We start from the raw sequence: 11,700 nt of genomic DNA, 5'->3' as shown, positions 1-11,700 counted from the left end.
ACTGCAAAGCACATGCATACTCCACCCAAGCACACAGATTAGAGCTGTAGTTTTAGACATGTGTATCATGGAATAAGCCAGCTGTTTTAGCTCCAAGTAAATTTGCACGGGATGGGACTGCACATCAGCACTCTATGGCATTTTTGCGGGGTGGTAAATTGCAGATTCCCTGTATATCCTATGTCAGATTACACATTTCTAGCTCTTTGTCACTATGTGCATGTGAAAATACAGATTAGATCATTCAGTCTTCCTCTGAACATGGTTTAATTCACATTGTCAAACATATTTTGAAATGGTTTTCTGATCTGGTGAGACGAAGAGCAAATTAAATGGTGCATCTATTCTACCCTGCAGGTTGCTGGGTCTTAAGCTAACCTAAGGTGCCTATGCCTTTAAATCAGGGATGGGGAACTTGTGGCCCTCCTGATCTTGTTAAGACTGCAGGTCCCAACATCTCTGACCTTTGGCCATGCTGGGCGGGGTTGATAGAATTTGGAGTGCAGCAACATCTGGATGGCCACAGGTTCCTCATACCCCATTTAAAAGATCTTAGAGAGCCAAAGGTCCCCTTCCTGCCCCATTTCTCCAGAGTTTCCTTTGCCTGTCGTCCTGTTTTGCCTACTGCTGTGGGACAAAACTGGAGTCCTACTTTGCTACTACAGCAAGCAAGAGGAGATGGGGTACAATGAAGAAGGTGCGACAGTTGCATCTTCTCCTACTGCCTCAGAACACAGAAATTGTTTGGATGATCTGCAGTAGTGGTCAAGGGAGTGGGGCAGCGGCACCTCCTGTCACAGGCATCAGTGCAGGATACCAGTAGGAAGAGGGGCAAGACAGTGGCAAGACTGGTGTGGTGCTGACACACCAGTAGAATCAGTCTGGAACCACTGGTGTGTTTCCACTGTACTGACCTTGCACTGCTTGGCCCCTTTCGCTACCAGTAGGCTTCAGTGATGCAGGATATGGGAGGTTAGGTTAACGCCACTTTTCCTGCCCCACCAATCACAACTGCAGATTATCCATCCAATCTGTTTCTGCATTCTGAGGCTCTTGGGACCTGATAGTTGAATCTGGATCATTACATTTGTTATTTAGATTTACAAAGAAATTATAAAATCATAGAAATGTAGAGCAGGAAGAGACCCCATGAGCCGTCTAGTTCAAGGCCCTGCAGTGCAAGAATCACAGGTAAAGGCCCCCTGTTTAAAAACCTCTACCGGTAGTGAAGGGAAAAGTTCCCTTTCAGGAATGGGAAAATATTGTTACAGTCCATCCCAATCTCTGCCAAGAGGTGCAAAATTCCAGGGGTCTTGGCACTTAACCAGGGTTTGTGTTCATTTGGAATGAGGCACCAAGACTAGTGTTTTAAAGAAATGCTATATGGTTATTTTACTCATATTTACACCTGAAGCCTTCAATTGAGCAGGCACACAAAATGACACCACAAGTGTGTCTCTCCTTGCTCCTCTCATAGTTTCAGCAAGCTTGGGTCCAAAGCAGCAGCCAGCTATGGCTCCTGACCTCTTGGTACAGCCTCTCCCATCCAGTGCTCATGGGGTTCTGCTTACTTCTCCCTTCTGGTAAATTTGCTTTTGCAGTTTTCCAGTTTTCTGCAAATCTTAGGCATCAAAAGGCTAAGCTCCTGACCAGTGAAAAAGAAATTAACTGTAAATTCTCAGCACTCACTTTCAGATTGCTGCCCAGTATTTTTTGTGTAGAACTTTGTGGTTTGCTTGTGCAGTTTTCTGGTTTTGTGCAAATCGAAGGAATAAAAAAATAAAAATCCTCCATTTAGGAGCATACTGGAGATAGCTATGAGCAAAGCCGGAAAAGAAATGAAAGCATTGAGTGGGCACAGAAAGGGGAGTAGCAGAAAGTGACAACTAAACCATCAACTCAAAACACCAAAACAAATAGCGTGCAATCTGTAGTAGAACAGTTTAGAGCCTGATTTCCCCCTCCTTATCAGATTATCCGTGTTTTGAGTAATCCTAAATTTTCAGTGGCAAAGCGTCAACACTGGTGTTGCTTGAAGTAATGTAATGTAGGCTACACAAATTAAACGGAAAAGCAAACAGCTGCAAACACTCATTAAATTCCAGTGTGGACAAGCCCAAAAGCATTACTGTACAAACTATGTGCCCCATCTGCTGGCGGCTTTTGTTATTTTTTCTTTTTATTATCGTTAATAAAATAATGGACTCCATCCACAGCTTTTTGTGATCATTTGAGGATACCTGATTTGGATCTATAAGTATTTTTTGCTTTTTTTTAACACTGCTTTTTCACTCAACTGTTTCGTGAATTACCACGCAATTACTCCTGTTTGTGCTTTTCTTCCTTCCCTCCCTCCTCCCGCACCACCGCACTTTCTACACTATCCCCACGTATTTGGGCGCAAGATACTCAGAATAACTCTTCCTGCATCTGATGCAATAGGCCGTAATCCAGGAAGGTTTATGCCATAATAAATGCGTTAGTCTTTCCGGTGCCAAAACATCATTTGTTACTTTTTGAATATTTAAAGCGGCGCACGAAATGAACTCCCCATAAAAAAAAAATAACTGCCGACATTGACTCAGAGTTGTTGTGCCGCAGCATCTCTACCGTCGAATACTTCTCTGTCTTTTGCTTTGGAAGAACGAGTGGGAAACCAAGGAAGAACACATCTATACTATTTCTAGTTCTATGGCGGAATTTCAAAATAGCCTCCTTGTTAGCCTCTCGCCCCCATTTTACCGTCTCTTCAGGAGGCGCTCTTAGTTTGTAACATAGAGATATAAATGTAGAGTCACGCTCTTTCGCAGACATAATTGGCACTCCTGCTCTCAAATCGAACTAGTGTCCCACACCCACTTTGCAAAGTTCCTCTCTTGGTGTACCACATACGTGAGGGACACCACACTTGCCAGAATCATGACCGTTTCCCTCCCGCCCGTGTTCTTCACCAAATGTTAACAGTACGTATCATTCTACAGTGTGTCGCTCTCTTTCCCCCTTCTCCTCATTCCTATTGGCTCGGCTCCTGGAAGCCGGACGACCAATGGCTGTGCTCAGAGGAGTCTCGCGTGGAAGCGGAGGTGCGGGGGCCCACGTGACTCGCATGCCGGCAGCCGGCTAAGCGAGCGCGTTAGGTACGGAAGCCGGGAGCCAAGATGGAGGAGTACGCGCGCGAGCCTTGGTGAGGAGCCGCATTTCCCCCTCCCGCTTCTCCCAGGAGAGACGAAGAGCGGGGCGGACGGGCGGTGGGTTTGGTCCTTAGCGGGCAGGGCTGGCAGAGCCGCTTAGCCTCCCTTTCTTTGGGACCGGCGGCGGGCAAGTGACCTTGAGGAGCCGCGAGTGGGTCAGCCGCCGCCGCCGCCGCTGCCTGACCGATTGCAGGGGCTGGGGAAGCCCCCTCTTGGCCGGGGCGGCGTGGAGCGCCTTGCTTCTACCTTGGCCAGCTCCCTTACGGGTGGATGACGGACCCGATCCCAGTGGGTCCCAGAGACGCGGGATGGGCTGAAGCTCCCTGTGCCCGGGCAAAATGGGCAGGTCCATTTTGTCCTTTGGCGGAACGCAATTGCAAAAAGGAGGGCGTCTTTTTGCTAAACTGGAAGCTCCTCGGAGTGCCCTTTTAATCTCCCATGTGGCAACTCGGATTTACATGGCAATAACTGGCTATAAGAGAAGGTGCTCTGCGGGTCCATGGGAGCAGTACTGGCCAGTTTCTCGTGCGTCCTTCACCCATAATGTTTCCAGTTTGCTGAGGCTTTGTAGGAAATTGCTGGACTGATACCACCAGTGCATTGTGTGTATTCTTAAGCAACATGGTGCATGCTCAGGTTACACTTAAAAGCGGATTGGTTTAAGAGATGCTGAGAGTACACTTTTTTCTTTTTTAAAAAATTGATTTTCATATTCTATTAAGCTGGTTTACATGTATTCATTTTACAAGAGTTAATCAGACAAATACTCCACGTGTTTGTGTCACATTCATTTTTAGCAACATTTGTTTTAAATAACTTCCATCTATTCTTTAGTGACTTTGTTTTGTTTTGTTTTTCCAGTTTCCCTTTTTCTTCATATTTCACATCCTTATACTTATTCAAATATATTTATAAAAATATTGCATAAAACTAAAATACTTTGCCATTTTACTTAAACTAAAGAACACAATATCTTTTTATCCTTTAAGGGTAATTCCAGGTCAAGTTTTTAAATCAGATTTATCCTCCCCTACTAGTTCAGCCGTACCTGTCCGAGTGTGTTTTTTGTCTCCTAACATATTCCAATAAGTTTTCAGAAATTTTTCCACATTTGCACCAGATTTGCAGTTTTTCATCGTGCCCTTGTAGTGGAAAGATATTCCTTCAGGATATTCCCATTTATACTTTATACCTCTTTTTTTAAAGTCATCTACCAGCGGTTTAAACACCTCTTGTTTCTGAAGTAATCGATATGGAATAATTTTATATATAAATATTTCTTTGCCGTTAATTTCATTTTTTTCCTATTACTTATTTGCAGAATTTTGTTCCTGATTGCCATTGATCTTATGGAGACCACACAGTCAGCTGGCCATTTCTTCTCTTTTGCTATTTTAGAGTTTGTTCTATATATTGTTTCTATATTTGATGCTAACTCTATTTCTTCCATTGCCATCCATTTTGCTAATTCTGGGATAATTTTTCCCCAAGTTTCTCATCAGCTTCCTCAACAATTCCCCTCAGACGAACCCATTTTACTTTTTTCCTGCATTTGAAGAATAGCCATAGAATCCAAATTGGATTCCTGCTCAGATTATAAATCTTTGACCTCCTTTTTAATTTTATTTATCTCTCTTTTATTTTTCTTTCCTTCTAGATGCTGAGTATACACTTTTGCTTTATAAGATTAAAAACACACTGTAGGACTATGCAAACAAAAAGTATAATACTGTACTGCACAACAGTGGGATCAGCACACACCTTGCCAGCACTTTATAGATGAGGTTGCTAGATCCACTGTATGTGGGTTGGGGCGGGAAGATGGCTTGCATTTATAAATCATTCATGAGGAGCATGCAGCCTTTGGCCTAGTATCAGAGGGGAGAGAAGGATAGTGGAATAGGGACAATTGAAGTGCTTGGAGCAATGTAAGAAGGGAAACCTCTGCAAGTCACCAGTTCTGACCTGTGTTAATGAATGGGGGGGGGGAACCATAGTGGATGGAGAATTGGAGAGACACAGGGTGCATCACCTTCAAATACCTTCCCTGGCACCCACAGGTTCCCCCCTCTCGGGGGGAAATAGTCCTAAAATTGTAGCCAATATAATACATGTGTCTGTTTTGTTGTGTGTTGTGCCCAAAGCAGCTTCTCTAGTTTACAGATGAGTCCATACTGGTTGTTGACCTCTGAAGTATAGTTTAAAGCTTAAAGTGTTCCAGACCCAATAATTTTCTGCAATGGCAAAAAACGGAGGAGAGATTTTGAGTACTGTATATAGTTAATGGGAAATGGCTGTTATACTTTTACAGTGTCATATGTTCTTCCTTCATTTATTTTATTTATGAATTGCTTCCTATGAAACATAACAAAGCAATTAGCAATAATAACATCAACGTTTAAAGCAGATACAGTACCAGACCCGGGGGGGGGGGGGAAATCTCCACTTAAAAAGATTGTGGGAAAAGAGTCTTCAGTAGGTGCCAAAAAGACAATAGAGACAGTGCCTGCCTGATATGTAATGGGGAGGTATTCTAAATGGTGGGTGCTGCCACACGAAATGGCCAATTATGACATTATACAGAACAGATGCCTTGATGAGATGTAATCTGCAGTAGGTCCTCTCCTGCAGAGCACAGTGATCTCTTGAATATGTAAGAGGTGAGACAATCTTTTAGGTAGATAATCTTTTTAGGTTTAGTGAATAAGGTTATTATGTGATGTTTGCGAGACTGAGCACATTAATGTATGTGTTCTTTTATTTAGCCCTTGGAGAATAGTGGACGACTGTGGTGGCGCTTTCACAATGGGAGCCATTGGCGGTGGTATCTTTCAAGCTGTCAAAGGATTCAGAAATTCCCCAGTGGTGAGTTAAATTGATTTATTGTGGGTAAGATTTATGATGATTATTTTTTTTAGTGATAGTGAAAATTAATGCACTTTTTTTAAAAAATGGAGACAACTCTATCAAGGTCTGTTTCAGGATGTGGCAGAATCAGGCATAGAAGGGCCTTCCATGAGAGAGAAAATTAGATGCTTAGAACCTCTTGAGCTTAGCTCAGAAGATGAAACCAATGTGCAAATAAAAACAGTTTGTGTGTTGTTGTTTTTTAAAACCCTATTTGCTGTGAGGTGCTATACAAAAACAAGAAACTGATAAAACATGCAACTTGCAGCAAACAAAAGATGAAGTGTGTTGTTTTTAGGCTAAATGCATCCTAAATTCAGTATGTGAAGAGCTTCAACTGTTGAAATTGTTCCAATTTCATTCTTTTATCTGTTGCAGGGTGTAAATTATCGGTTGCGTGGTAGTTTGACAGCTATTAAAACCAGAGCACCACAGTTGGGAGGTAATTGCACTATTTACACAATCTCTTTTTCTATTTTGTTTCTAAAGGGATACTGGTAACAGTTCTCACTTCCCTTCCCTTAGTTTACCTTCAGTACATAATTGTTCTTAAATGAATGAGATGATGAAACATTTCAGTTCCAAGAGCACATGTGTATTGATTCATACAACTGGTTTCTTATGGACTATGTTGTTTTCTGCTTCCTATGTTTCTCCTCATTGCTACCTCTTAACATCCCCACCCCCTTTTTCTGAACACAACCCATATCCAATACCAGTTTTTAGCTCTCTAAGCCTATCTTGGGCTTTACATAGCTTTCTCTCCAACTTTATGAGGTACTTAATAATATGTATTGGTGCACAGTCTGGAAAAGTGCAGATGAGACTTGTTCAGGGTTATGCTTCCATTTTTTAAAATGAAATAATCTAATGTGCACAGGTAAGTGTACGTAGAATCTGTGGAAATCAGTGGCCACCGGCACACATTTTAAGGATGTGTGCGGGATTGTGGCCCTGACCAAAATATCTACTTGGTGCTTTTCTGAAAATGGGCAGGGTGCCTTTTCTCAAGTTTGTTTGTTTTTAAAAATCAAATTCAGTGTAACTCATGCATGTCATGCTAAACTCTGGTTTAGTGCAATGTGCCAGCACAGTCAACATCAGGCATTTGCTCCTGTTCTCTTGCCACTGGGCAAGCAGCCAAATAAAACAATTGTCTTGTTTCAACTGATTTTGTTTCGAAGTGCCTGGTTTTTAACATACTAAATGTGTTTTATTAATATTGCCAAGCGGTTTGAGGACTTGCATAGAATACAGTGCTCAAGAGCTTTGAATTGTTGATGAGAAGCTACTGGTGGCGGCCAGTAGATTCAGTTGTAGAGTGCCGTGTAGAGTCTGTTAGGAAAGGAGAATCTGGATAGTGAGAGACTTGATTGTTGTTTCGGGATTTTTAGTTAACATGATAGGAATTATGGGATGCGGTTGGCGCTGTGGTGTAAAGCACTGAGCCTTGGGCTTGCCGGTCAGAAGGTTGGTGGTTCGAATCCCTGCGACGGGGTGAGCTTCCATTGTTCGGTCCCAGCTCCTGCCAACCTAGCAGTTTGAAAGCACGTCAAAGTGCAAGTAGATAATAGGTACTGCTCCCACAGGAAGGTAAACGGCGTTTCCGTGCACTGCTCTGGTTTTGCCAGAAGCAGCTTAGCCATGCTGGCCACATGACCCGGAAAAACTGTCTGCGGACAAATGTTGGCTCCCTTGGCCAGTAAAGCAAGATGAGCACTGCAACCCTAGAGTCATTCGCGACTGGACTTAACTGTCAGGGGTCCTTTACCTTTTTAGGAATTATACTTAGGAAGACATTTGTGTATTGCCAGCTTCCTGAATAATTATTGGCAGATTTTGTCATGAATTTGCCTTTGCTTCTGTTGTAGGCTTGAAGCGGAATATCAGTAACCGTTGCCTTTGCTGGGAACATGAAACTAATATCCAGAAACCCAAATAAGGAAACTGCTGTTAAGTACTGTTTTTGCCAGTTCTGAACCCAGGTATCTTTCCCCTTCAAATAGGTAGCTTTGCTGTGTGGGGTGGTCTCTTCTCCATGATTGACTGCAGTATGGTGAAAGCAAGAGGAAAAGAAGATCCTTGGAATTCCATCACTAGTGGTGCCTTAACCGGAGCTATTTTAGCTGCAAGAAGTAAGGACACCAGTTTGGAGTGAATGCTTATTGGAAATATTTCATTGAAAACATTTTAATTTTAATTTAATTTTCAGTTTTAAAAAATGTTTGACAGTCTTATGTTCACATACGTGCTTGACCATTCTTTCTGCGGTAAGGGTTTTATTGTTTATAAAAGTAAGAATTTATAATGAACACATGATTGCATCAATATTCCTAGGATAGGAACTTGGACAATTTTAGCATTGAGAGAGAAAAATTGTGAGTTGTAAATTCACTCGAGTATAGAATCATTGAATGCCTTTTATTTGGTAAACATTCCATACTGCCATTTCTTTCCTGTATTAGCTCAATTATTCTCCCAGCAAAGATGCGTACATAACACATAGCTGACATTTCCAATAGTGTTTGTGAAACAATCTGGTGTACCATTATAAAATATTTTTAAAAGCAACCTTTTTCATATTCTACCCCTTTTCAGATGGGCCAGTTGCCATGGTTGGGTCTGCAGCTATGGGAGGAATTCTTCTGGCCTTAATTGAAGGAGCTGGTATCCTATTAACGAGGTTTGCGTCTACACAGTTTCCAAATGGTAAGATGCCTATCACAGCTTGGGATGCAACACAAGATGTTAGTCATGATTTCTTGAGACTTTACGCTGTTTAGCCATTTGACTTCTGTTTATCTGAAGGAAGGCTACTCTAAAACTATATAAAGATCTTTAAACCAAATGGTTCATTAGGGAAATTAAGATACTTTAATATTGAGGAATCTGGGCGACCAGGAGTGTGACAAGATGAGCTTTCTTATGGATTATGGATTATGTACCTGTTGATATCTTCACAGAATTGGGAAATGCAAACTGATATAAACCAACTATTAAGAATAGTTCTTGAACCATATATGGATTAATTCTCAGTGAGGTGGTTGCCTTTATGCAGCATTTCACACCATTAAAGTTTTAATGATTTACACTAAAGCTTGGATTATCAACAGAAATGGTCAGAAAGAAAAACTTTCCAGGTTTTTATCCTAGGCTTTCATGAGGATATAGTGGGATAAGTGGTTGTGCTTACAATTGACGGGAAAATGCCCACAATGTCATGTGCAGTGCCTATGAAAATCAGTAATGGGATCTGTTTAGCCAAAGCAGCAAAGATGCTTTGGAAAGCTATGTAAGACGAATAGCCTAAATTGCCCAAGTATGCAGATTTACCCAGGAGTAGTCCAGTTGATTTCATTGAGTCTTACCTGCTTCATCAGGACTGTGAATGTTTCCTTGGCAACTTGCAAATGTTTTGTGTTTCAAATGCAGGCCCTCAGTTTACAGAAGACCCATCTCAGTTGCAGCCCGCTCCATTTGGGGACTATAGGCAGTATCAATGATTTCGTGTGTCCTCCTGTGTTGTGCGGTACAACAAATTGTCATCCTTTATGAATGAGCAAAATGCAGCATTATTTGAAGACTTTTCGTTGGATGTGTGCACCTTGGTTTTCTGTACAGTACTTTTCACAATATTTAAAAGATAATTATGAATAGTAGGATTCTATTATTGCAAAGTGGATATGAGGTGCTTGAAAAACTCTTAATTAAGCCTTGTGGTAAGAGGATCAAGCAATGTATTACAGAAATAAAGGAATCTGTGGCCTTTACAGTGTAGCATTTATCACACTGGTGCCAACTTTAAGGAAAAGAACAGCCATACTGCAACAGAGCTGCCTAGCCCAAGATCTGATGTCTCCCACGAGAGTGGACTAGTATCAGGGCAAATGAGGCTGTCTGCTTTCAGTTTTATACTAGACAATTGGAATTAGGGACAGAAGTGAATAGGGGGTATTTATTTTCCTCCTCCTCCTTACTATCTTTAATGCACAGACAGGTGTGAGAGGTGGTAATTATTTTTCTTAATACAGTGGTCCAACATAAGCACTCAAAGGGATATATTCATAGCAGAACTACTGGAGATAGTTCATAAAAACTCTACCATTTCTCTGCAGAGTACCTAAGGACTTCAGTTTGCTTTCTCCAGAGTTGTCCTGGGCTACAGGACACTCAAGTTTGAATGGCCATTTTGCATCTTTTACAATTAGATCTTGTATGTAATTCACATATTAATGTAAGAGTGGAATGTTGATAATTTTATGGTGTATTTTGCACGTTGTAGGGTCTACTTCTCAAACAAGAGAAGTATTCAGAGTAAATCTATTACCCCCAAAACATATTCAACACTTGCACAGCCTGAATATCTCTTTAACACTTTGAATGGACTTTCCACATCCAAATATGAATTGACAATATATTACATCCACAGTCTTCTTAGCTGGATCAATGATGATTACTTTTGCCTAAATTAAAATCTGTTTGCAGGTGTCTATAAATGTGGAAAATTGAACAAGCTGAAACACTCCTGCTATTCCAGTCATCCAGCATTGTTCAGTGTTCCTAGTTACTGACCGTGCTTTTCCATTAAATGTGGTTATTTATAAATGTCATTTGTCTTTGACCTAACTATGTGAATGAAGAACCTGAAGCTACAAGGTGAAAGGCTTCAAAAGCCAAGTCAACTGGAAGTTTGTTTTGGCTCTCAGCAAGTGCAGAGCTACAAATCTCGGGGCTAGGGAGGGAATTGGCATCACACACCCACTTCGTGGCTCCAGCATTGGGAGGAAACCTCATGTGGATCTCACTCACCAGCCTGCCCTTTTGCCATATTATCAGACTCTAGTCCCAGATAACTCTACATGCCTTTCAGATAAACTAGTCTTTGGAAAGGGAATGGTAAAAACGATAAGAGCTGATTTCTAAAGAGGAGACACAGATCAGGCAAGAGCAATCCATATAGGCCATAACTAGCCCCAAACCTACAGAATAGCTATGCAATGGATTGCCTGCACCTGAGAAAATAGTGCAGTTCCATAGTGTTAAAAATGTTGGTTTTTATGAGCTCTGGAGAAAACTGAACAGGGAAAACTAGGGAGAGGGATGTTTTTGAGCACAATGTCATGCTAATGCCTCATAGAAGTGAGTTAACAAAGTGTGGCGAATCCATAGAAAATGGCTGACGTGGAAGCAGGTGTCAAGAGTTTGGCCTAGAGCACTAATGGCCAACATGATGTCTTCAATACATTATTAGACTATACCTCCCAATTACAACTTCCCTAAGTGAGAGTATGCTCCTAAAGGAACACTGGATACTTACAGCATTTTGGAATATTTGGTTTATTCACAAAAACACAGAAGTAGTAGAACAAAGATGGATACAAGCACCACTTCATTCATAGTCCACTGTCCCACATCAAATCCTCAGAGAGGCACACTGCACCCCAAAATACTCCTAGGTTTTTTGCTATTTCTCTGCCTCCTCCTCTTTGCTCAGTTGGTTGAGCATGATTCTCTTAATCTCAGAGTTGTGGGTTCAAGACCCACATTGGGCAAAAGATTCCTGCATTGCAGGGGTTAAATCATATGACCCTCATGGTCCCTT

At 41.6% G+C, this 11,700-nt stretch overlaps 1 protein-coding gene across 1 annotated transcript; it reads left to right on the top strand.

Moving 5' to 3' along the window:
• Nucleotides 1-3,055: 3,055 nt before the first annotated feature.
• Nucleotides 3,056-10,708, top strand: TIMM17A (translocase of inner mitochondrial membrane 17A). The gene is made up of 6 exons (XM_033153147.1): nucleotides 3,056-3,184; nucleotides 5,957-6,056; nucleotides 6,477-6,540; nucleotides 8,105-8,233; nucleotides 8,697-8,807; nucleotides 9,531-10,708. Exons 1-6 carry the CDS (start codon nucleotides 3,159-3,161, stop codon nucleotides 9,599-9,601), a joined length of 501 nt encoding a protein of 166 aa, XP_033009038.1. The 5' UTR covers nucleotides 3,056-3,158; the 3' UTR covers nucleotides 9,602-10,708.
• The last annotated feature ends 992 nt before the right edge of the window (nucleotides 10,709-11,700 follow it).

Source organism: Lacerta agilis, chromosome 6, assembly GCF_009819535.1.
Source record: "Lacerta agilis isolate rLacAgi1 chromosome 6, rLacAgi1.pri, whole genome shotgun sequence".
Lineage (NCBI taxonomy): Eukaryota > Metazoa > Chordata > Lepidosauria > Squamata > Lacertidae > Lacerta > Lacerta agilis.
Note: the sequence above shows the minus strand (reverse complement) of the source record. Positions and strands in the feature narration are given on the sequence as shown.